This window comes from Rhea pennata, chromosome 25 (genome assembly GCF_028389875.1).
Source record: "Rhea pennata isolate bPtePen1 chromosome 25, bPtePen1.pri, whole genome shotgun sequence".
Classification (NCBI taxonomy): Eukaryota; Metazoa; Chordata; class Aves; order Rheiformes; family Rheidae; genus Rhea; species Rhea pennata.
This window is the reverse complement of record NC_084687.1, coordinates 2824152-2849543: the sequence shown is the minus strand read 5'-3', so window position 1 is coordinate 2849543 and position 25392 is coordinate 2824152. Positions and strand designations below refer to the sequence as shown.

The window sequence follows — 25392 nt, the reverse complement described above, 5'->3', positions numbered from 1 at the left end:
ACGTGAGCCGACCGCAGCTCGCGGACGTCTTTATTCGAACTCTAGTGCTGGGTGACAGGTAGAGGCATGCGTACAGGACGGAAGGTCACGGGATTAGTATTGCCTTGATCACAGAGATATGGAACAGCGTTAGAAAGACACTGACCCTCGCAGGGCGGCCGCCTTCGCCCCTGCCGCTATTGCTTCCCCGCCCGGATGGAGCCGGGCCGGCTCGGAGCGGCGACGGGAGCGGCGCGGGGCGCGCGGCGTCCCAAAGCGAGGGGAGGGCGGGCGGATCGGGGCGAAGCCAGGGCCGCCCCGGCTGCCCGGCCGGCAAAGCTCCGCGGGGAAGGTGTCCCCTCGCCGGCGGCTCCGGAGAAGGCGACCGACCGACCGGACCGCCGCCGCCGCCGGGCTCAGGAGAAGGTGACCACCTCGCCCTGGGGGTAACTGGGAGAGAGGACGTCTTGGCAGCTCTCTGCAATTAAAGACACACGTATTAAACGCGCCGCTAAATGCTGCTTCTCGAGAAAGCGAGAGAAAAAGCGAGAGAGGAAAAGAGACACGGAGCGGGGAGGATGCGGCTGGGATGGGATGGCTTTGCAACGGGAAAAGCGGGCAACGGTTCGCACGGCTTTCGGCAACGCGGGCTGGCTCACGCCACCGAGCGGCCCCCGCCGCCCCCCCCCACCACCCATCCCCTCCCGGGCCGCCCCGTCCCTGCCCAAATCCCCCGGCGCCGAGGGCGGGCGGCTTTGGTGCCGCGGCTCAGCCGCCCGCCTGCACCCGGGAGCACCGTTTCCCGGCACGGCCGGAGCGTCCGGCTGCTCCGCCGCCCGTCCCGACGTACCCTCGCGTGACGTAACGCGCTGGGTGAATTTTTCCACCGCTTTGCTTGGATTTTTAAAGCCCCGCGGGAACCACAGCTACCCGGGACCGGTTAACCCCGTATCATCGTCTTTCAGATCACCTGCGCATACGGGGCTGAAACTCTTTGATGCCGTCTGGAAAGAGAAAACGCTGACGCTCTACCCTTAAAATAGGCAAACAGGTCAAAAATGCCTCAAAGTGGACTAAAACGGAGACCCCCCAGGCTGGAGACTTGGAAAACAATTCCCCGAGGGAAACAAGAACAGGAATCGAGGGGACTTCAAGGCTAAAAATGAAGAGCAGAGGGAAGAAGCCTCCATCGCTGCAGCACTTTCCTCCAAAAAAGCTGCTTTGGACCCAAAGTTTCCAAGCAAGCCCAAGCCAGATGTCCCAAAGCCAAGCCCAGTGCATTAATATCCCGCAGTGCTCTCTCTCTCTCTCTCTCATTCGTTATCATTGAATTAATTAACATTGACTGGCGCTCTGAGTCACAACGCCGCCTCGCCGGCCGTGCCAGGACGCGGTTCTCCGAGCGAGGGGCCGGCAGGCAGCGCGCGGAGGCAGCGGGACGCTCCGTGACGCCCGCGGAAAGGTGCGAGACTGGAGGTTTGGGGGCCAAAAGGGGCCTCAGATCTCTAGGACTGAAGGAGAGATGCTTCCTCCATTGCTTTGCATCGTCCTAGGGTGGGAACGCGCTAAAATCTTGCTGTGTTTCCCGCGTGCGAGCAATGAGGGTCTTGCTGGGAAGATAACGCCCCTGAGTCGAGGCAGGAGCCGCCTTTCGGGACATTTCCCAGCTGGAGACCAGACACAGCTCCAAAGCTCCGGTTTCTCCTACGGAAAGGTCTTGTCCTCCCTCGAGCATCGCCGGCGCTGGGCACCGAGGAGCTGGGTCGTGCCTCTCCGCCGCAGGCAGAGCCGGGATGGCCGAGCCCCGGAAGGCTCCTGGCCCCGCGGGAGATGCCAGCCGCGTCTCAGGAGGTGCCAGGGCGGACGGGGCACCCGGCTTCGCCCCGTGCAAACCCATCGGTGGGAGCGGCGACGCCGCAAGCGGCTCAAAGCCCTCCGCGGCCCCCTCGAGCCGTTCCCCGGCAGCTCTATCGATCCGCCGGCGACACGAGCCAGCTTTTAGCTCCCGTCTCCTCCTCCTCCCCGCTCAAAGCCATTTCGTGCGCTAGCTCGAGACCCGCTGCCCCGCTCCCCCGGGGACCTGCCTTGGAAAGCAGCTCGCAGGCTCGGCAAAATGAGCGCAACTAAAAATAAATAACAGCAGCGCCGACTTTTGTTTAATCGCTGCCCCGGGACAAAGCCGCCGCGAGGAAGCCGCCCTCCCGGCGTGGCTCCGCGCCGCCACCGGCCGCGAAGCAGCCCCCTCCCGCCGCAAAAAACCTCCTTCCTCGGCCTTTTCCCGGGTGCAAACCTAGCGCCGAAGGACGCCGATGCCCCCGCAGCGCGCGCGCGTGGGGAGGAGAGCAACCCTTTCCCCAAGCACCTTGCAAAATAATTTCCGAGCCCCGCTCGGATATTTCGCACGGGAAAAGCCCCCCAAAACCCCTTGCCCGAGAGGACGTGACGCAGCGACGGGCTGGGAGCTAGCAGGCGCCTATTTTTAAGCTCAGCTGCGTCTCATTTTGCGTCTGCTTCTGCTCGCCGCCGTTCCTCGGCGGCACGGGCAAGGGATAGTTGAGATTTTTTTTTTTTTTTCTTTTTATTGTCATCAAATAAGCGCTGAGGATTTTTTCCTGGCAGCGCTGGGGAAGCCAGAAACAGGCCGCTTCTGGGTAGAGCAATTACTCTCTCGACATCTTAACCTCCCGCCCGGCTGCTTGACAGGCCTTTCTATTTTCTCGGCTCTTTTCGGGCACCTCCCGAGGAACAGAGCCCTTGTCGCAACGATAACGATTAATACTTCGCACGCGAGGCCGGGACCGTAGGGTCACGCTTAACCTCCCGCGCGAAGCCCCGGCGCACGCGGGGAGCGGCTCAGCTCCTACCTGGGCGCCCTCGGCTTGCCGGGCAAGCGGCAGCGAGCTCGGCGCGGTCACGATTGCTGCCTACCCGTTTTATTATTATTATTATTTTTAATGCCATTTTAGGACTTGGGCAGAGGCAGCTGTATGCCTATTGATTTATTTGGTTCTTTAAGAATAAATCAACCAACTTTGCTTTCTCCCCGGTGCATTTTGCCTTAGTTGGAACGCGTGCTCCTCTCCAGATCCCTAAACATAGATAAGTGGCTGGGAGAATATTCAGGGGAAGTATCATCTACGCCGGCTCTATTCTTATCCTGCTCTCCAGGCATCCAATTTTGGCCACTGTTTGAGATAAGACCTGGGGCTACATAATTCAGTTGTCTGCTGCTCTGAGCCGCTACACCTCCCCATATAGCCTTATTGGGGGGGGGGAGCCCATGCGAGCTCACCCCCAAAACTACCAAAAATCCAACTTAAAAAATAATAATAATAAAAATCACAGGTTTTCCTGCTCCTGCATCTCCCAAATTGCTTATTCGGAAGATGATGGAGGAGGGGGAGGGAGAGAAGAAGCAGCGTTTTTTTTTTTTGTTTGTTTTTTTTTTTTTTTTTGTTTTTTTTTTTTTTCCCCGGCGGGTCGGTGCCTCCCACCGCGATCCCGCGGCTCCCGTTCGGGGCTCTGCTGTTTGCGAGGCAGGAGCCTTTTGCGCGCTCGTCATGCCTCCTCCCAGCTTGCATAACGCCGCTTCTAAAAATTGCACCGTGCCGGGGTCCAACACGCGGCGCCCGAGACGCCCGGCGCGGGGGAACGCCGCGGCCCGCCGCGTCTCCGGCGAGAGACCTCGGAGGAATCGCTCAGGACTCGGAGAGCACGGAAAGGGTCGCCGGATCGCCGGAGGAAAGGCGGCGGTCGTTGCAAAGCGGCGCTTCCCGGATTTCCGGCGCGACTCACGAGCCCGCCGAGCTACCGGAACCGCGCGGTGCACGAAGACGCTTCGATTCCAGAAACGGGGCGAGCGCAGCTACGCCGGCGGAGGAAATCCCCGCGGACAGAGGAACGACGGGCGACCCGAACGGGGACGCCGCGCGCGCGGACGGCCCCGGCACCGCGTCCGCTCGGAGCCGCCGCCAAACTCCCGGGAAGCCGCTCGCAGCACCGAGCCGAGCTTCTCCCCTGCCGACGAGCCTGGGGAAGGAGAGAGCGAGGAAAGAGGAAAAGCAAAACGAGTGAGAGTTTTCCGGGCTCTTCCTGCCTATCGGACACGGGGAGTTTTTCGCTTTCTTCCTAAATAAAGGGAGATGTTTCGACTGGCTCCTCCTGGCAGCTCGTTAAACTCGGCGGGGAGGAAAAAATAAATAAATACGTCAGCCAAGGTATTGAGCGCTTCCTCCGAGCGCAGCATCTTTCATGCCGCAGCGACATTAAGTTTTAGCGCTGGAGCTTCCTGGCATCGACCCTTTTCTCCGCGAAGGGAAACCGAGGCGAAATCAGGGCGCGAACGAAGGATTCGCCCTCGTTCAGAGCAAGGTCGTCTGTCGCCCGCACGCTCCCCGCACCCAACCCGGGCGCCCGTCCGGCCTCCGCTGAGACCTCGGGGCCTGTTTTTGTGAGCCCCGTTCAGCCCTGTGACTGTCCCCGAGGTTGGATGGAGAAGCAGATGCACACGGGAGGAAGGATCAAGCGAAAAAGCACCAAAAGAAGAAAGAAAAAGAAGAAAGAAAAAGAAGAAAGAAAAAGAAGAAAGAAAAAGAAGAAAGAAAAAGAAGAAAGAAAAAGAAGAAAGAAAAAGAAGAAAGAAAAAGAAGAAAGAAAAAGAAGAAAGAAAAAGAAGAAAGAAAAAGAAGAAAGAAAAAGAAGAAAGAAAAAGAAGAAAGAAAAAGAAGAAAGAAAAAGGAAGAGGGGAACTGCCTGCTGCTGGACAAGGAAGAGAGATTTATTCATCTGCTCCCTTCAGAAAGCTGAGGCTATTAAAAAGAAAGACCTAAAACGCTATGAACGCAAAGAGGTCCCGGCGGGAATCCAAGCCAATCCATTCGGCTCCCAAGGCCGAATCCAGGCCTTGGGAGCAGACCAAATAAAAAAAGAAAAAAAAAATCAGCGCACCCCGCTCAGCGCAGGGCCTTCCCTGCGAGAGGAGCCCGCTCCAGAGGTCTCATCCCATCTCCTCCCCGCTCTCCGCAGCCGCATCCCTGCCGCCATCCGCCCAGAGCACCGTGAGCAGGCGGCGCTCGGCGGCAAAGCCGAACTCCCGGGCTCAGTCGCCAGTCGGGGCTGGGAAGGGACGGGACGTGCTTCCCGGCGCCGGCCGGCTCCGTCGATGCCGGGAGACCGAACGGTTCCACGTGTCGGTCCTCAGGGGTTCGGGTTTTGTTCTGCAAATCGCTTTGAATGAGCAATGAGGCTGGGGAGTTTGTGGGCTGAAGCAAACGGGGAAAGAAGCAGAATTCAAGCAAATACGTGATTTGTAATGAATTATTCCCTCGGCTCCGGTTTTTACGCGTGCTCTAGGAGCAAGCTGCTGCTGACACCTTTCTGCACAGAGGAGCAGGTGAACGTGCTCATTTTCCATGAGAAATTAAACTCAAGTGCAAATATTATTTCTTTAAGTGGAGAAACCCTTCGCGCTCCCACATTGCTTAAGCTTTCACGACGAAGCGCCAACCGGAGCAAGCGTTCTCACAGGCCAAAGTTACCTTTCCTTCCGGAAAGCGATCAGGTATTTGCACCGAAACAACCCCGCGGCCCCTGGGAAATCTCCGGGTTCTGCTTCGATGTAAAGGCGCCGCGTCGGGTTTGCCGGCGCTGGCTCGGCGCAGGCCCCATTCGGCTCGGTTCGGGGCTGCCCGCTCACGCCGAGACGGTGCCGGAGTGGAAACGGCAGCGGGAAGCCGAGCCGGCGCGCGTCGAAGGCCCGTTTCGCCCAGCCGAGCGCAGGGCGGACGAGGACGCCACCGAGACGCAAGCGCAGCCCTGAAAAGCTCTAGAGCGCTGCTGCTTTAAATCCGATTTTATCCACTTTCTATACTTATTTCTTAAGCATTTCCTAACCGCAGCAGCCAACCGGGCAGGCACGGAGGGTTTTCCACCTCTTTTAATAACTGAGATCCCTACGAGGCGAAGCATCTCCTCCAGCAAAGCTTCTCCCCGCTCTAAAGCTGAGAAAGGGGAGGAGAAGAGAGGGCTGGTTGCCTAAACCTGTTGCTGACTTCAGCAAAGCTTTTCCACTGCCCACAGCAGAAGCAAGAGCAGAATCAACCCTCAAAGAGAGGAGCAATTTCCTTATTGGCTTCTTGGCCCAAAGCCACGGCCCAAATCCATGCAGCGAACAGGCTGAGGCCGTTAGTGCACCCCGAGCCGCAGGGGGAGGCCGGGGCGCCCGCGCAAGGGTTCCCCCATCGCAAGCCGGGGATGTTTCCCGCACTCGGTGGGCGTTCGCGGCCGGTTGCGATCGTAGGTTGCAATTAACCGGAGGTTAATTGTGGATCCAACCTCCAAATGACATCGGCTCGGCCGAGGGTCATTAAGGGGCCTGCGGGAAGCCACCTCGTCAGTGCAAGGCCCCGCTGACACGGCTCGATCCTTTCTAACGATGATCTTTGCCCTCTTGCAGAGATCACCCGGTAAAAACGGGGCAGGAGGGCAAATAGAAACAGGGACAAAATCGCGCTGCCAGTTTTGATTAGGTCTTAAGCAACACTTCGTGGGACAGCACTTCATAAGGATGTTTGATAGCTCCAGCACCCCTCTGAGACAGGGCTCCAGGACAAACAGCCACCTGCCCAAAGACCAACACTTGATTTTCCCCACCAGTTTATTCCCAGTTCATCCCCAGGCTTGCTGGCACGTCCGGGAACAAGCTCGGGAAGAAGCGTGTCTCCACTTCCTCAGTCCTGAAGGTGACGGTGGCTTTCCGCGAGGCCGGTGGAAGAGCTGCGTGCCAAGCGCGAGCACCCGGCTGCCACCGAGGAGTAAAGTTGCAGAGCACCAGCAGGCTGTGCTATGCTAATTGCCACTGGTGCTGCTCGTTAGCGAGGCTGGTATCCCAGCAACTCGCATAGGTGCTAACTGAGGTCACCAGGATTGGTTTAAAAATGGGTTTGTTGCCAAGGAGCTGTGTGGAGGCATCTTATAAACACAGCGATGGGGCAGTGTGTACCTCCGGGGGCTCTTCTCCCCCAGGTCCCGGCGACCGGGCGACGCTGGGGAGCCACGTCACCCACGTGCAAACGCTCGCAGCGTGCGAGCACACGTGCCTGCTTGCATGGGCGCGCATGTGTTGAGTCAGCAGCAGATGGGGTAAGGCAGGCAGGGAACGCGTGCGCTTGTTCGTAACGGTGGGCCGGCACTCGCGTGCAGGTTACACGCTCGCACGCGTGCCCCTGTGCCAACACAGACCTGTCCCTGCTCCCCACCTCCCAAGTCACGCGAGGGAGCGGAGTATGTCGTTGGCGTATCGGCACCCGGTGCCCCTGACCACGCGGGCTGCTCAACCCGCAAGCCGCTCTTCTCCCACACTAACAGCAAGCAGCAGAGTAAAATGAGCTACGCAGTGTGCTGGGCTTCGGAAACCAAGCCAAAAAACTAATGGAGGCCGCTTTGCAATGCCAGCGTGCCGTCAAAGGGAGGTGCTGCAATCCCTGATCTGCTGCAGAGATCCAACGCCGAGAGATAAATTCCCTTCCCTCCCTGTAATTTGCTTTCCTGTTGCACCCCTTGAAAAGCCACTCTGGTTTCAGTCAGTCTCTTGGTTTTCCCAGGCCCTCTTAACCAACCTAGCCCTGTACCAGCAATCTGACCCACCCTTGCTCCCCATGCCTACAGCCCACAGACCCATCCAAGCAGAGGACGGATGCTCACATGCCAAGACAGGCCCATGTCAGCATGTGTTAGGTACCAGCTAGAGACATTGCAGGGAATTTCTGAGCAGGACCCCAGGGCTGGACGGAGATGAAAGGTGGGAAGCAATCCCCAACAGCAGACAAGCAAGGGGCTGCAGGAAAGGGTATCTCTTCTCTCGGAGCTGCCCCCAAAGAAATCAACCTCTGGAATCAGGCTCAAACCATGGCTGATGCCAAGATCTGCAGCATATTCCAAGCAGTCCCATCTCATGATTTCCACAGCTTGTACAGACACCAGTACCTGTCCCAGGATCTGACAGATGGCCATCAGTAAATCGGGCTCAGAACCAAGCTCATCTCAATTTGCAGAGCTGCCAACATCCCAGTACCAGAACAAACAGCCTCAGCAGGAGATAAATCAGGAGCTCAGGGAGAGGTGCCTCTGCAGCTCCCCATGGCTTTCGACCAGAAAAGAAGATGTTGCTTTACCCCTCTGATCAGAGCCTCCTTAACCTCACAGCAAACCTTGACCATACGGGAGCATTTCACAGGAGAAGACATCAGCCTCGACCTCCTGGAGCAGCATCCCACCTGTCACCAACAGCCTGAGAAGAACACAGAAACAGAGGCTTTCTCTTTCCAAAAAGTCTCACCCATCACTCAGGACCTCTGAACACCAGATCCACCCTTCTCCAGGCACAGGAGCCTTTCAGCAAGGTGAGGACAAGTGACCCACGCACACATCTATTTTTAACTGTATAAAACACTGACATATGCAGGAAGGACACCAGAGTGAACCAAGAGAGATCACTGAAATGCCCATTCAAATAGCTGTTCTTGTCACCATGAAAGGAAAAAAAAAATTGACCTCCTGTAACCAAGCAGTATCACTTGGGAGCAGGACTGGACCCTCGTCCGTTTGAGCTGCTCTAGTTCCCTTGACTGCAGTTGGCCAAACTAAAATGCAGCTAAAGAGATGCCTGGATTGATGTCTTGTAGAGGAAAAGATCAACGTTGACTTTTGACCCTCCCCCCATCCTTTCTGGCTCAACATCACCACCCAGGTCTGGGACAGGACTAGAGCCAGCCATAGGCATAGGACCCGCTCACCTCTTTTCATTTATCTGTGTTAAGAAAACAGACCAAGTTAACAGGAAAAGTCTTTCTTTTTTTTTTTTCTTTTTTTTTCTTTTTTGGTGTGAAAAAAGGAAGGGGGGATTACAAGCAAATGTTTATATGATCCCCCTCTGCCTGAACAGAAGATGAACAAGGCTTTTTTCTTTCGGTCCCTGCTTTCTCCTCCATTTTTTTTTTTTTTAAGAAAAGGAAAGAGGGACAAGGTTGGACAGCAGCACCAGAGGAAACCCTTCATTTCCCAGAATGACACAACCAATTTGGTTCTACTAATGCAATAAATGTGATTGCCTCCAAATGTCTCCCAGGGGCCATAAGAAAGCCTGGCCCTGGACAGCCCAGGACAAGCTGGACTGCCTCCCTAATGAAAGCAGGCTACTCCCTACAGTATAAAAACTTCCAGGAATGTGGGATGAACCCAGCAACAGGGTCAGACGCTGCAGACCCAAGGCCAAGGTCTTCCTGTCCCAGTCTATCTAGCCTTCACCATCCCAAGGGATTAAAAAGCAGCAGACTCTGAGGACCTGTGAAGCACGAGCACTGTAAGCTAACAAGCCCTGCCCTGAAGCTCAGAGATGCAACATGTCCTCTTTCCTCCTGTCTGGTCCCAAGTCATGCACACCGATCCCACTGAGTAACCACGGATTAGCTGGTACCACAGAGGCAGGTCAGCTCTTCAGCTATATTATCCCACACCACTACAGATATGCAAGTGAGTAAGAAAGAGCTGGAGGAACGAGCCAGACCCTAAGGCTTAACTTGGCAATCAGCTACCTGGGTTTGGTGGCTCAGAATAGCCTCTGGATTCATCCTCCCAGGGCCCAGGCTCTGAGGTGCTGGGGATAAACACTGGGCATGCTCACTGATGGGGCAGAAAAGGGCTGAAGGACAGTGCAGAGGGATCAGGCCAGAAAGGCCGGTTTTGCTATGGGAAGAGCAGTTGCTTGTTTTTCTAGCTGGTTAGCCCCAACGTTTTCCAGAGAAAACTTCAGAACTTCAGGCTTAGCAAAACTGACTTTTCGAACCCAGGAACAGCCTTTCTGGCAGCCCAATGCTTTCACTGCTGTTTCCCAATAAAGGGCTCAACCCCACCAAGAGTCATCACAGGAGAAAAGGAAAAGCGCGCCCCCCTCACTCCCCAGCCATCTTTCACCTAATGAAAACCTTTTGGCCAACTTCAATGAGGATCTCACTGCCTCCCCAGCAGAGCTCTCCCCTTCACACCACACTGAGCTGGCTGGATAAGGAGCAAGGAGAAGAGCTGGAGGGGCAATAGGAGCCAGAGCACTGATGAGCAAAGGGACAAATTTGTCCCCAGAGGCAGCAGTCTGGCCGGTGTGAGGTCACAGCTCCCACATGGTGGCAGCCAGGGGAGGAGGAAACAAAAAGGGCATAGCTAGCACAGAGAGATATGATGGACAGAGACGAAGCCAGTGGAGAGGTAGGAAGACAGGTGTATGACGACCAGTATATTCAGGGGAGATGGAGGAAGCAGAAGACAGCCAGGCAGATGGACATGAATCATGGTCTCAGATGTAGTAAATCCATACCCAGACATGCTGGTCAAATCCTTCACTAGCATCACAGAGCAGAGGCTGAGCCTGAAGGGAGTTGAACGCCAAGGCCATTTAGCACCTTAAGGGCCAGCCCATGGCATTCACAGCCGCCAGCTGGCCTTGTGTAGGCACAAGGGGCTTGATCCCTGCAGAGCATGCTTTCTCCCAGAGCATCAACCTCACTCTTCCACCCCCATCCTTCCCAGCCCACAGGCTGGCTCTGGCCAGCGAACACCTCCAGCCTCCCTCATACCTTTTTGGATGCCTCCATCTGCTGCACAGGAGAAGTCACCTGTGGCCAGCAGGAAGCACGTGGAAGATTTCTTGTTCTTATCTCTCGTACTGGAGCGCCGCATAGGCCGCTTCTCTTCATCGGATGGCGACAGCGGCTGTTCCTCATCTGACAGCACCACATTGGCTTCACCATTCTGCTTAGAGTCTGCAAGAAGATGGCAGAGACCAACCAGCAGTTAATAACCTATAGGACAAGCTGCTCCCAAGATTCAAGGGTGGACAGAAGGGTTTGTTTAGACCACGCAAGGAAGCAGAGGACCAGATTGCAGATGGCCCAGAAAAACACCCAAGGATTCAGGCACTGATCCCAGCCTGGACATGCTAACTTACTGTGTCTGGGGAAGCAGGACCATGCCAGGTTTTAATCCCAAGCAGCAAAGAGCAATTCTTGCTTCCTGCTGAGAGTTATATACCCTATGTGGAGCAAAGCAGGACTGGCAAGGGGAAGAAACACCCTGGTCTTTGAGACCCACCTGCCCACTCAAGTGATAGGAATTAACTCTCCAAAATTCACACCAGTTGAGGAAATCTGGACTCCTCACTGTGGTGGTAAAGTGCTAATTTATGTCATCTGACTCTGCAGCTCATTAGCAGAGAGGATATTTTGCCAGGTGAGGATCTGGCCCCCTGGACTGAGCTCCTGGATGAATGCAGGGGTGAAGAGACTGGGTTGACCTGCTACCTGCAGGGTGGTGGGTTTTTGTGGGGTTGGGGGGTGGGGGGAGCTCCTCTCACTGCTACCCAGGGCTCCTGGGGCAGATGGGCTCCATGAACGCATGTGAAGGGGAATTTGATAAGGTGGAAACACCCATCTGGGGCATTCAGACCTTCTCACGTCAAACAGGGTGAATGCGCACCACTGTTAGACACACATGACCAGCTGTGTTGCTGCTGCTGTTCAGGGTAGACCTCAGGGAATGCAGCGTCGGCACCAGACACTGGGCTCCAACAGCCCTGACCCTCTGTTTATTTGCTGCAAAGCTGCAAAATTCTCTCCTAGATGTGCCCCAAGCACAGTCCCGAGACACCAGCCCTCTCATTGCCAAGCAGGTTGAGCCCGTTCAGTCCTCATTCCCTGCTACCAACACTGCCAAGTGCGTTGATGCCAACAGGCTTAGCAGCTGATCGACAGGTATCAGTCCACCAGGACCAGGACATTCACCCAGCCGACTCTTTTCACCCTGTGCACCGTTGGCCTTCTGCTACACCCTTTGCTACTGTCCTTTGAAAGTCACTCAGAAAGCCAGATGGGTTTGAACCAGGGACCTGGAGGTGCCTTTGGCAGCAAACCGAGCTGAAAAGGCAAGCAGCCTCCAGGCCAAGCCATGATACCCCAGCAGAGTTCCCATGCTCCCCAGGAGCTCAGCCCAGTCCACCAAAGACTGTCCATGGCTGGACGCTCCAAAACCAAGGGCATGCCCTCTCCCATCACATAAACAGCAACTGCAACCTGAAAAAGAGAGTAGCCAATCCAGAATTTTCAGCTTATTGCAGTGAGGCCAAATAATGAATGTACAGAGGCTAATTCTGCTCTTGCCTGAGCACAGGATTTGGATCAGCGTTGGCCTTGCCATGCAGAGATGCTCAATTTACTTGAAGACAAATGCGGAGGTAGAGGTCAGACCCCAGGGAATATCCATGGATTTATCCACTTTGGTGAACACCCTTCAGTTATGGTGGGAGGAAGCAAATCTATCCCAAGGGCATTACCAGGCTAAGACGGGAACTGAACCAAAGGTCTTACCTCTGTCAGGGTAAGGAAGATGTAGATTAGGTAGAGGTATCCTAAATTATATGAAGGTGACTTCATCTACACCTTTAAGAGAGCTTAATATGGCCTTTCTGCAGCGGTTCTGCCCCACCTCAGAAGGGGGATTTTGATCTACAGCACACTGGTCTACCCGTAGAGCACGCAATAACCAGGCAGCTGAGGGCCCCAGCTCCTTATGCACCAAGATCTCACCACCTGGAGAACAAGAGGCTGCATCCCGCAGCAGGGCCAGTCCCCAGAGCCTCTGCAGCACCAGGGAGATAGGACAGAGGGGACAACAAATGCTCCCTTGGGGGCTCCCAGAAGCGTCCCCTTCCCTTGGCCCAGCCCCGGGGCTTTGGGATCTCACCTGACCGTTTCCGCTCAGCTGCCCCCTCCTCTACGGCCAGGGGACAAGTGTCGCTCTGAGTGCTGTTGCGGGGAGAGTTTTCCTCGGATTTGCAGTAGGTAGGGGAGTCCAGTGGGGCCGGACGGGGTATATGCTTTTTCTTCTTCTTTGGCAGCTTCTGCTTGGCCATGGCCAGCGAATAATACATCCCAAAGTTATTGACAATGACAGGCACGGGCATGGCAATGGTGAGCACCCCAGCCAACGCACAGAGAGCCCCCACCACCATGCCTGACCAGGTCTTGGGGTACATGTCGCCGTAGCCCAGGGTTGTCATCGTGACCACAGCCCACCAGAACCCAATGGGGATGTTCTTAAAGTGAGTGTGGTCACTTCCACGCGGGTCAGACGTCTTGGCTCCGATCCGCTCAGCATAGTAGATCATGGTGGCAAAAATCAAGACCCCCAAGGCCAGGAAGATGATGAGCAGCAGGAATTCGTTGGTGCTGGCCCGGAGCGTGTGGCCCAGCACCCGAAGGCCTACAAAGTGCCGTGTCAGCTTGAAGATCCGGAGGATCCGGACGAAACGGACCACCCGTAGGAAGCCTAGCACGTCCCGGGCAGCTTTGGAGGATAGGCCGCTAAGACCTACCTCCAGGTAGAAGGGCAAGATGGCCACAAAGTCAATGATGTTGAGGAGGTTTTTGATGAAGAGAAGCTTATCTGGACAGCAGATGATGCGAACCAGGAACTCGAGGGTGAACCACAGGACGCAGACACCTTCAATGTAGGTGAGGATGGGCTCCGTCTCCACTTTGTGCGTCAGCAGAATCGTCGTGGTGTTGCCAACCACAAGGGTCTCCGTCACGTTGACATCGATGTTGAAGGCCTCGTGTGTCTCCAGGCAGAAGGTTGTGATCGAGACCAGGATGAAAAATAGCGAGGCAAAAGCAACTACCTGCAAAAGAAATTATCTGGGCCATTAGCTGAACCTCCTGGGGCATACACAGAAAGATTGTTGTCAGCCTTTGGGGATGATGGTAATTTTATGAACTGCCATGGCTCAGGGCAGCCTGAGACATACTTCTGGTGTCACCTGCATTTGGCACATCTCTTCTAATCCCCTCCTAGGGGTGAGAGAAGTCCTCATCTGACACAAATGGGCACAACAGGCTCACAACACCTGGTGAGTTGTCCTGCTCCCACCCAGTCACTCCCTTCCTCCCCAAACCCAAGGATCATGGACCAGGAAAGTTCCCTCGATCTGTCCCAGGAGATAATCGCAAACTTCAGTGTCTGGGGATGTCAGTCCTGGACCTTTCTCCCAGTGCTATGATAGGTACTGGGGAAGGTGTGCTGGGCTCCAGTCATGGCTGGAGTTGTAATGGAGAGGACCATGATGGTGATGAAGGGAGACTTGTAATACCCTCCGTACAGAGTAAGCCTCCACTGGAAATGGCACAGAAGGCAGCTTTGGGAGGGCCTGCTTAAAGATCCTTCCCCTGCATTAACCCCAAAGCCTCCCACATCAGAGATTTGTGCCATTCACAACCGCGGCATTCGGGCTCCTGATTCGCCTCAGATGCAAGCAAACGAGGATGGACCAGCAGTACGAGGTGGAAATCAAAGGCTGTGTCAGAAGAAACAGTTTGGTGGCATTCCCGCCCAGTCAATCACACTCAGGCCTCCTTCCTGGCAGGATGAGCTCATGATGAGTCCATTAGCTAGAGCATCTGTTTCTAAGAGCACCTGAAAAAAAGCCTCCAAGCAGAAAAGCCCTTCTTCTACTTTCCTTTAGGATCAAAGCACAGACAAGATGGGCTTCCTGGGAGAAGAGGGTGCTACAGCACCCACTGCTGCTAACGCACCCCGCCTGCTGTCTCCGCAGGCATGGCAAAGCCCCGGCACAGAGCAGGATGTGACCTGCCTGCTCTCAGTGCTTTCTGGCCGAGAGAGACCGGCTCGTTTTGTCGTCAAACCCACTTGCCTGGCTTTATTCAGCAGGCAGCCGCACTGCAAGCCTGCTTGAAATTACAGCCAGGGTCCTTGGCTGGAGTGAATCAGCAGCAGAGGCAGCCTGAGTCACGCTACAGAAAAACCCGGCCCTAGACACCGGTATTAATATGCTGGGGACAGTCAGGAGACCTGGGCCTCCTGAGAGCATCCACACAGGGGTCTCCAAGGACAAACCCGCTCCTGGCACAGCACAGATTCAGCACAGAGAACATCAGCCCTCTAGAAGTTAGGTATGAAGTTTAAGCCAGACTTTTCCTCTACTTAAAGGAAAAATCTCTGCGAGGCAATTATCCCCGCTCAGGTTAGACAACTGCCACAGATGAGCTGAGCTGCTTCATACCCCTCTAACCAGACCATCCTGGACCACGTGCCATCATGTGGCTGTCCTGGAGGTAGCTCATAGGCATGCTTCAGCCTGCCTTCGCCGACCAACCTTGCCCTCAGCAACATGGGCAAAATTTGGAGAGTGAATCTAAACAAGCCAAAGTGGGATCTTAAAGCAAGGCCGTTGTAACTTGACAACTGTGTCTACACTGTGGTGGCATAGCCAGAATAATCCATTTTTCTGCTGAGCCCAGAGTAACATTCCTGAATTTCCCCATACGAGTAATCTTGGGAAAACTTTCCAATTAAAAACTTAGAATCAGAGCCATGTGGGAAGAAAAAAAAATACCAAGGAAGATAGTGAGACCCTAACGCTGCTCTCTAGAAGAACCAAAACACTCAGGCAACAAAACAACACTGCTGTATGAACCACGTAGGTGAGATCCGATTTAGCCCCAGGAGCAGAACCAGCCTCTAAAAATAGGAAACTCAAATTCACAGCTGCTGCGAACCAACCTCCTCCTCCGAAGTCAATAGCGCTGCTCCCGTTCTGTGTCAGCTGAAGAGCTGACCTGAGATCTCTCATCTCAGCTCTGGCCTCTGTCTAGCTCCCAGCTAAAGTTTTTTTTCCGAAGGTGTCTTCTATACATGTCTCTGTATATACACACACGCAGCCTGATGTTTTGGTGGAACTGACACTGGGTATTTGCTCCGCAGAAGACACCCAGACGGCAAAACATGACCCTGTAAGGTCAAAGTTTCGGGCTGGCACTTCTATATGGGCTTCTGGGAATGCCGTGCCTGGCTCCCACTGCCTCTCGTGGGACAGATGCATTTGGTGATGGCACAGAGAGGAACACCAGCTCTGGAGGCTGTGACCTACCCGCTCTCGGCTGTACTGGCAGCTGGGACATCTGCCCTCCTAAACTACCTCACCTCCTCCGAAAGCAGGACACTGCAAGGGCAAGGAGCATCTAGAAATTGTGCCCATCCATCTTCTTCTGGAGCCAAAGAGCAGAGTGCTGGGAGAGATCCGCATGACTTCTTTTGACACAGAAGAAGGCCTCAGCACTGGGAACCCAGTAGCCACCGCTACAGCACCAGGAGCCTCACCAAACAAGTCCTACAGAATCCGCCAAAGAGCTGCACGGTCTCAACATGTGCACAACAGTTTGGGATGGCTGTTCCCCAAAATATCATGACCCCTGTGTGTCACTAGCCTGGAAGTCTCCGAAGAAGTGAGGTCAGGACCGCAGAAGTAAGTTTGAAAGGGGGGAAACTGAGGAACCCCAGCTGTGCAGAGCTTGGAAGTAAACCTAAAATCCCCCAAGCGCGCGAGGCTGAGATCTCCCTGAGCAGCTTCCCGCAGGGAGCAGCAGATTGTCACACTCCAACTGGGACCACAAATACACTAGGGACCAAATTTTCACAGTACCTCTGAGACTGGACTAGGAGCAATAATCCCGTGGGCATTGATGCTACATGGGCACGACAGGCTCCCCCAGCTGACAGCTCTGGGAATGCCAAAAGAGAGAAATACCCTAAGGAGGGTCCTTGCTCCCATACTCCCAAGCCACCCCTTGTAGCCCAGTTTATTTTGGATTTCTTCCTGAGCATCTGACTTGCTGCCAGAGGAGGCCTCCAGGTTAGAGACATTATTTAAGTTACCTCTGCTGCCGTCACGTGAACCCCTGTCACCTCCCATTTCCATGCCTTTATTTACTACCTAGTGGGTGCCTTCAGCTTTCAGCAGCCCAGCAAGGCTATGGATGGAGAAACAGGTCTCAAGCGGATGCACAGCTCCAGGGACCACTGGAGGCTGATGGCACCACCCCTTTCCCTTTGAAAGGGCAAGGAGAACCAGAAATGGGGCACTGTTAAACATCTCACTTTGGGTCCCCTCAGATCCCTGCAGAACCACACTGCAGAGACGGTCACGGGTCCATGAGCGCCCTAGCCCTGAACGGTGACGCAGAACCAGCGACCGTTCCCCGCAGAACCTAGGTGCTCTGGGCAGGTTGCCATCACCAACAGGCTGATCATGGGGCGGTTGCGTGATTTCTAGCAAAGATTTCCCTGCCTGTGCCTCAGTTTCCCCTTCTACCAAAGTGTTTCTCCTAAGCAATTGCAAAGATGCACCGGTATCTTAGCCGGGAGCCTGTTACCCAGAAGGGCGTTAGCATTGCAGGGACTGGGAGGCGAACGTCCCTGTGCCGGTGCTAAGTCAAGCCGTCATGCTAGAGAGGTAGGACGGAAGCAGGGAGCTCCTGGGGCAGACTGGGCCCACTCCAACCCTTGCTCTCATTTCCCAGTCAGGGCTCACGTCCCGGCCATTTCTGTTGCCTTCGACACGCTCCTGCTGCTTCTGTTTAGCGAACGCCTTTCCAAGAGCAGCTCAGTGCGCAGGCAAAGCAGACCCAAATAATAACGTGGAAAAAAAAAATCTCAGCTGAATGATTTGGCTGGTTTTCTCGGTTTGGAGCTCCGAACATTCAGAGCGTCGCTCAGAGGCAAAGAGCCCTCAGAGACGAGCAAGGGCTTGGGTCCTCTCTCCCGAACGAGTAACGCTCTTGCTGCCCCGCCGTCCTCTGCGTGTGCCCGTCGGGGGCCGGGGGGCTCCTTACGTTAGCTGCAAAGACGCCTCCTCGGCGAACCGACCCCCTGCCCTGCGCGCTGCTGGTGGGCGTGAGACGCCTGCCGGATTTCTTATCATTGCAGCTAAAAATGCGCCCAGGATTCATTTAGACCCCAAATACGTATGCGTGTGGTGTGGCAGATTTATAAGCTGGGCTTGACAGGGGGGACACGCACGGAGAGGACTGGGGGAACGCGGAGCGGCGCGGGTGGGCGCTCGGAGGGGTTGGCAGGCAGAGCTTTGGGGATGATCTAAGAGTATCCGGGAAAAAGGCATGCAAAATAGTGCAAAATAGTGGTGGGAGCCTAAAGATATGCCCGGTTACGTGGGACACGTCACGGCAGGTTTGAGTCTGTGCGAAGGGAAGGTCTGCAAGGGGTGCTGAAGCGCACGGGCGGGTCGCGGGTGTTTGCTAGCGGGCGCACACATTTGCACGCGCGTTCGCGCCGTACGTGAGCCTCCAAAGACGTGCGTTAGATAAAGCCGGGGAGGGTGGGGGGGGCACGCGCTAGTCGCGGCTGCGAACCCGCGCCGGCACGTGCTGACGGAGACCGTATGTTGCGCGGGGGCCGCCAGCAACGCGACGACCTTGCACGCGCGCGCCCGGGGACGGGCAAGCGCCGGGCCTGGGCTGCAAACACCGCACGCCCGTGCGGGCGCCGTGGGCGTCCGTCAGCGGGGAGAGGGCGAACGCGTGTGCGCAGGCTGGGTGCACCAATGCAGGTGGCTATCCCGGGGGAGCACCCAGGTGCGGGCACATGGGTGCAGGGACAGGGGTGCTCCCCTAGCGCATGGAGGGGTGCAAGCCTGGACGGAGGAGGGTGCATCTCTGGGGCCACCTGCCGGGTGTGAGCGCCTGAGGGACAAACTTCAGGACCTGATTTAAGATTTTTCCCTGGGAGCAGATGGGCGCGGGGGTGTTGGGGGGCTGTGATTTGTGCCCGGCTCGGGAGGGAGGGCACAGTGCGCCAGCAAGCAAAGGCGCGCGTGTGCACGCCCTCCAGCCCCAGGCTCCCTGCTGTAAGCCTCTGACATTAAACATTGTTTTCAGCATGTAGATACACAGAACCTAGCAAGAGGAAACTAAATAATCCAGCCTGTCCTAGAGCGTCCTGAAACTCCGCCAGGGCTCAGCCCTGCCAAGGACTCTCCCTGACAATCCCTCATCGCCGCCGGCTCAGACGTGACAGACGGGGACGCGCACGGGGCAGGGCCCGAGGGCCTGAAGGGGGCAGGTGGAAGGGCTTGGACATGAGGGTTGTCCCAGCTCCTCCAGTCTGCGTGGGATGCTTGGGAGGGGACGTGAAGGATGAGATACTTCCCAGTAGGATGGGAGATGGCCAATGGGTCTCATGGCAGGAGGGGGATGGATTCATGGGGGGTCCGTGTAACCCAACGGGAGAGTCTGCTACAACCCATGGGGAAGGGGAGATGATGACACAACCCAAATATGGGCCCCATCCCACCACCCCACCAACGCATCTCGGGTGCTTACCCTTGCTGCCTTGGATGAATAGGGATCTTCAAAGAGTGCCCACATCTTGGGCTGCCAATTCCGACAGCATCCACCCCCTCCGGCTGCCCCGGCAGCCCCTGGCGGCCTATCATCCATGCCCAGGCGTTGCAGGGCCATCTCCCTACCCCCTTCCTCTTCAGGCTCCTCTCCGCCAGCCCCTCCACCAGGCTCGGGACTCTCAAAGATGTCCAGGGCCTCTTCAGCATCACGGTGTTGGCGGTAGGTCATCCAGCAGCAGGGCTCCACGTCCGTCTCATCGATGCCCCAGTAGGTCAGCTCCTCCTCGAAGAGAGGCCCGCAGATGTCTGCGGGGCAGTGCAGCTTGCCCGTGCGGTAGTAGTTGAGCACGTAGGAGAAGATCCCAGGGTGGCGGTCAAAGAAAAACTCATTGCTCTTCCCATCAAAGTCAAAGTTGCTCTGGGCATCGGGGTCGGCGAGCCAGGCCAGGCGGGTGCCTGGCAAAGTCCGTAGGGTGCTTTTGTAGGTCTCATGCCGGGTGCCCCCTACATTGATGGTGATCTTGTCTGAGTCTTCCCCTTTGCCCATCTCTTCCTTCAGGCATGTTTTGGAGGGTGGTTTGTTCCCAGACTTGCGTCCACGGTAGGAGGAGACACACACCGAGCTGATCATAGATTTTGGTGGATGGGAGATGCACGCTACACGCACCCTTCCTCCAGGCGAGGAGCTGGGAGTCGGTGGAGGCGGGAGAAGGGGGCAGAGATGGGACTGGGAAGGGGAAAGCGGGGGCTGAGGCTTGGCCTTCCCGGGCCTCAGGCAGCCCCGACGCCGGGCGAGGACCGGCAGGCTGGAGCCGAGCTGGACACAGGTGGCAGCTCGGGGACGGGAAGGGAGGCTGCAACCTCCACCTCCTTCCAAACCACCACCCCCCCAGAAATAAAAACCGCCCTAAATGAGGAGCCAGCCCAGCCCTGCCAGGGAGCAACAAGTGGAGGCAGGAGGGGGGCCGCGGGCAGTGCCGCAGGGGAGGGGGCACCGGCCCCGGGGCGCCCGGCACAGCCCCCGGGGGATGCGGAGAACGGCGCGGGGCGGGGGGGGGGGGGGGGATGCTGGCACCAAGCCGGGGCGGGGGGGAGCGGCAGGCCCTGAGCCCCGCAAAGCTGCCTCCCCCCGACCCCCCGGTACCTGCAGCGCCGCTGGGCCGGGGGGAGGGGGGGGAAGGCTGCCGGGCGCCGCCGCCTGCCCCGGGGCTGGGCTTGGGGGTGGGGGGGGGGTGGCGGCGGGTGCGGGGCGGTGCGACCGCTCGGCCTCCCCCTCCCGGAGCCCCCTCGGCGGGGCCCTGCCCTCCCGGAGCCGGGGTGGGGGGGGCTGCGGCGCCGGCCCGGGGCGGGGAGGGGGGGCCTGTTGCGCGCCCCGGCGGCTCCCGGCGGGCTCGGCTCGGCGAGGGAGGCGGCTCGGCGGGGGCAGCGCCGCCGCCCGGGGCTTTTATAGGGCTGCGAAGAGGGCGGCGGGGTTAAGGGAGCCGGCGCCGCCCCGCCGGGGGGGCCGGGGACCCCCCCCTCTCCACCCCAGCGCGCCTGCCCCCCCCCGCCCCCCCTCCCGCGCGCGCTCCCTCCATCCCCGCATCCCTCCCTCCCTGCATCCACCCCCCCCCAAAAAAAATAAAAAGCCTCCAGCCCTTCCAGTCGCCGCCCGCCGCCCACCCCCCGCAGGCCGCTCTCGGCGCCCCCCCGGCGGCCCCCGCCGCCGCCGGCTCACCTCCCGCGGCGCCCCGCCGCCCGCCGAGCCTGCCCGGGCTGCGTGTCAGCGCGCAGCGAGCCCCGGCCGCCCCAGCTCCGCTTCGCGCCGGAGGGGAAATGCAGCCCGGAGCTGCCTGCGGAGCCGGAGCCAGCTCTTGGCAGAGGCTCGAGCAGATCCCATCCCTCCCTGGCTCGCACCGCCGCTCGCACCGGGAGGGCAGCGGATAGGGACCCCAGGCGCCGGGCCTCCCGGCCGAGGTGGTCCTGCCTGCGTGCCGCAGACCCTGCCCTGCCCCCCGCTCCCCCCCGCCCCGGCTGCTCGCTGCCCCGTTTGGGCGAGAAGCAGCTCCCGACGTGGCAGCTGCCCCTTCCCCAGAGGTGGGGCCGCGGCTGCCGGGGCTGGGCCCTTCCCCGGAGCAGAGCGCAGGGTACCCGCAACCCCGACCTCGGGGGACTTCCCCCCCCCCCAGCTTCCCCCAAACCCCTCGCTTCTCAGGGGACGGCTACTTCTCCCGGGAATCGTGCAGCTCCAGACCCATGCGCCGGGGCTGGGGAGGAGGGGAAGAGCCGAGGTGCCCAGAGGGACAAGCCCGTCACCAAGGCAAAGCCCCAAGGGACACGGTCCTGCCAGGGCTGTTTACGGCTGCACTGGCCCTGGTGGGGGGGGATGGAGGGAGGAGAGGAGATGCTTGCAGGTACTTTGGGGTCGTAGGTGGGATTCAAGCCCCCTCCCAGACCTGCTTTTGGGGGCTGGTGGAGCTGAGCCAGAGGCCAGCAGCTGTATAAGAAGGTCCCCAGCCCAGAGCGAAGGGGTGGGATGGTCAGCCCCTGCCTGCCCCACCCCAGTGGCCACCTCTGCACCTCCAGCAGCTTTGCAGAAGGTCCACAGTGTCAGGCTCCAGGGTCCCAGTTCCCCTCCTCCCCAGATTTGTCTCCTGCTTGAAATGCTCACTCCACCACCAGGGGTTTTGGGGTGGCTGGGGCAGCCCCAACATCCAAAAGACATGAGGCATTAGAGCTTAAAATCCTGACGTTTAGAAAGCCCGGGTCCAACTGTAGCTGCATCTCGGCAGCTTCCAGGGTCGGATCCTCAGCGGGTGTAAGCTAGCATAGCTCCACACCCCAGCCACCCGGATCTGCACCAGTGTGGGAGAGCAGAGCCCCAGGGAAAGCTGTGCTGGAAAAAAAAAAAAAAAAAAGAGAGAGAGAGAGAGAGAGAGAGAGAGAGAGTCTTGCATCACTAGCCAGGCATCGCAGCTCAGATCCTCATCATCGTAATGCGAGTTTGGCCAGGATGAAGGAATGCTGTGACCTGATGCTAATATTTCATATGTCGACTTTCTTCCCTGGAGATCTCAATGCACCAGAGTGCGGCCCCTCATGAGGTGGGAGGGAGCGGTCAGCCAGACAAATGGGTTGCATCTAGGCAAGGAAGGCATCTTTTCACCAGCATCACCCTTCCAATGCTGTCTGCTCTCTAAATATGCCTTCAGATTTTTAATGTCCATAAAAAAAAAGAAAAAAAAAAAAAAAAAAGAAAAGAGAGAGAGAGAGAAATAGAAAGAGCTTGATGAATAAGGACCTTTATGGAGTGAGCGAGTCACTTCTGCAGAGACCTCCCTCAATTCTGCTGCAAAGATGAAGAAGGCATCTCAGACAACATCTGGGTGAGGGATAAAGCAAAGATCAGACCCGTGTGGACCTGGAAGACATCATGGAGGAGCAGCTCCAACTGGGAAATCCGCAGTTCTTGGCTGGGTCTCAAGGGCTTGACCCCCTGGCTCTCAGATCACACTGTTGCCTCTGCCCTCAACCCCAGCTGTGACTGGAGACATTGGTCACATCCCCAGCCTGGTGCACCCAGTCCTGCACACAGAGCCGTGGGAAGCCTGGAGGGAGTAGTGAAGCTCCAAGTATGACCTAAAGGAGAGGGCAGGGAGGCCTCAGGATTTTGTGGTGTCCCCAGCTGTGGTGGGTCTTCAGGGGACCTCAGGAGCAGTCATGGTGAGATGATCCTGTTTTGGGGTGGAGACTGCCAAGCCAACCTCGCCAGCTCCTTCCCGACCAGGTTCCTGTTAATACGATCCCGTGAAGGGCTATGTGGACCTCAGCAACCTACAGCTCCCTGCCTTCAATTTCTTTCCTCCTTTCTGTGGGACAGGTCAGTCTCCAGGCTGTGGGTGGTGGCACCCATGGCACTGCAGGACTGCAGTAACATAGGGGTGCTGGCCCTGCAGGTGCTGCATGGTACCTCCCCGGGATATGAATCTAGAGCAACTTTTCATGACGCTCTTTTCTTGGTGGAGCTCAAAGGGGCTGCTCCAAGCCATGGGCAAGGTTCACCTCTGCCTTACACCTCTGCCAGGGTGAATTCTTTGCTAAAATTGCTTGCTCCAGCCCAACCTGGGAGAGCTGCGTGCGAGGAGTTTGTAGCCTCCTTCCTCCATGCACTTGGTCAAGGAGGGGAAATAGCTCATTTCCCGAGCAGAGCAAGCAAGACCCGAACCCCAGATTTCTCCCGAGGATGCGGGTGCCAGAGTCCCGGTGCTGCTGTGACACAGTGCCATCTTGTGGGTCCTGCAACACAGGCTGCAGAAAGGCAAGAAAAACAGCCACGTCGGAGCGTGTCTGGGCGAATCTGGCTCCATCCGCGGCGTCGCTGTTGTAATTCTGCTCCACAAAAGCATTTCGGTAGCAGGCGGAGGGCTGGACTGAAGTAGGGACGGTGATGTTAGCCCTGCCTTCTCCGCCAGCCTTTTAAATGCCTCTGAGCATTTCACAAGCTGGTGCTGTGCCTCAGTTTCCCCATGTTTATAAGCAGGGGTAAATGACTGCTTTACTTGTCAAGGCACTCTGAGAACTGCAGCGAGATGATGCTATTAGCAGCAGCCGCCGCTCCACCGTGTGTCCGTACCCCGAGGTAAGGAACAGTCAGTCCAGGGTTATTTTGAGACGGGAAGAACATTTCCTTCCCAGCCATCTCCTCTGGACAGAGCCTTCAAGCGGGGTTACAAGCACCCACTACTGCCCAGTTACCTATGGAGAGCCCATCCTCAAGGGCATGTGAGGTTGGTGATGGGGGCCCTCCTTTCCCCGCATCCCAGGGGACAGCTTGCATGACAGCTCTTGCAAGAACCATGAGGGACAAGGGCTGCCCCTCGCTAACCAGCACCCGCACTCTTTGAAGAGTCCAACTCCAAAAGCCATGGAAAGAGCTCTTTTAAGAAAAGCATGAATTTAACCTGAATTTTACATTTGGGCCTGCTCCACAACGGCCACGATCATCCTCTTCAGTTTATTTCACTCCTTGGTTTTGCATGAATCCCCTGACTCCAGGAGCTGGGTGTTTCTGGCACTGCAGAGCCTCTCTCAGCCACCAGGACCCCTTGGGGTAGATGGAGCTGAAACCTGCCCTGGTCTCTCCCTCCCAGCCTTGCAGGCACCCGGGGCTTTTCCATGGCTAGAGTAAGCCTGGATCGGTGTGATAGCTGCTATCCCAGAGATGCCCCTGCAGCTTTTTGGGGGGTTTTCTGGGTTTTGCTCCCTGCCCGGGAGAGGAGGAAGCGACCCAGAACAACATCCATCCATGGTGTGGGGTGGCCAGGGACCAGCCAGGCTCACAGCAACCCCCATCCCACCCAGCCATTATCCAATGGCTGGGACACGTCTCTGCTCCCGGGGCCTGGGCCTCTTCCCAAGTCCTGCAAGTGCAGGAGGGATGGGAAGGCAGAGGGAACGACCCACCTCGTACTCCCTGGGCAGGCGGCCTCGTCATCCGGGACAGCGGAGGAGCCGAGCGCTTCCCTTCCCCGCCGCTCCGACCGCCGTGACCGGTGTTACGGGAAGCCGCTGCCTTCCCACCCGAGCCTCCAGCCCCAGCTCCCCGCTGCATCCTTCGATCCCCTTATCGGAGACCTTCAGCTGATGGGACCTCTCCCCACCACACGTCCGGGCTGCTTTTGTCGCTTTCCTACATCGGAGCGGGGCTGCGGTGGCTGGACCTGGAGCGGGAGCGCGGACGCCGGGGAAAAGCTGCCCTGCTCCCACCACAGAGGTGCTGGGAGCTCCCGCTTGGTCCAACCCACCTGGTTTCCCTCCCTTCTTCTCCACGCTCCCCACGCACGGCTCAGCCCCGGCATGCCTAAGGAGCTGCGAAAGGCGGCAGGAAAGGGAAGAGGTCGCCTCTGGGTTTTCCTCCGGCGACGCCGCCAGACCCGCTTCCCGCCAGGCCCGGCGCGGAGCTAATACCCGGCAGCCGACATCCTTGGGGGATGCCGTCAACCACGCGGGTCACTCGGGAGAGCCGCCCGCCCCTCCGCAGCATTTCGGGAGCCTCCGGCAGCACCGGGGCCGGGCGAGGATGGGGTAAGGGAGACGCCGGAGCGCCGCTTGCCAGTGCGGAGCCTTTCGCACCGGGAGCTGTACGTTCCCCTCTCTGGAGATGGAGGGGAGGATGGGCC

At 57.5% G+C, this 25392-nt stretch overlaps 1 protein-coding gene across 1 annotated transcript; it reads right to left on the bottom strand.

Annotated features, from left to right (window-relative positions):
- Positions 1-376: 376 nt before the first annotated feature.
- On the bottom strand, positions 377-19865 carry KCNC4 (potassium voltage-gated channel subfamily C member 4). Its single transcript, XM_062595245.1, has 4 exons — positions 19215-19865; positions 12766-13702; positions 10605-10790; positions 377-457 (listed from the first exon to the last, which is right to left on the bottom strand). Exons 1-4 carry the CDS (start codon positions 19863-19865, stop codon positions 396-398), a joined length of 1836 nt encoding a protein of 611 aa, XP_062451229.1. The 3' UTR covers positions 377-395.
- Between the last annotated feature and the right edge of the window lie 5527 nt (positions 19866-25392).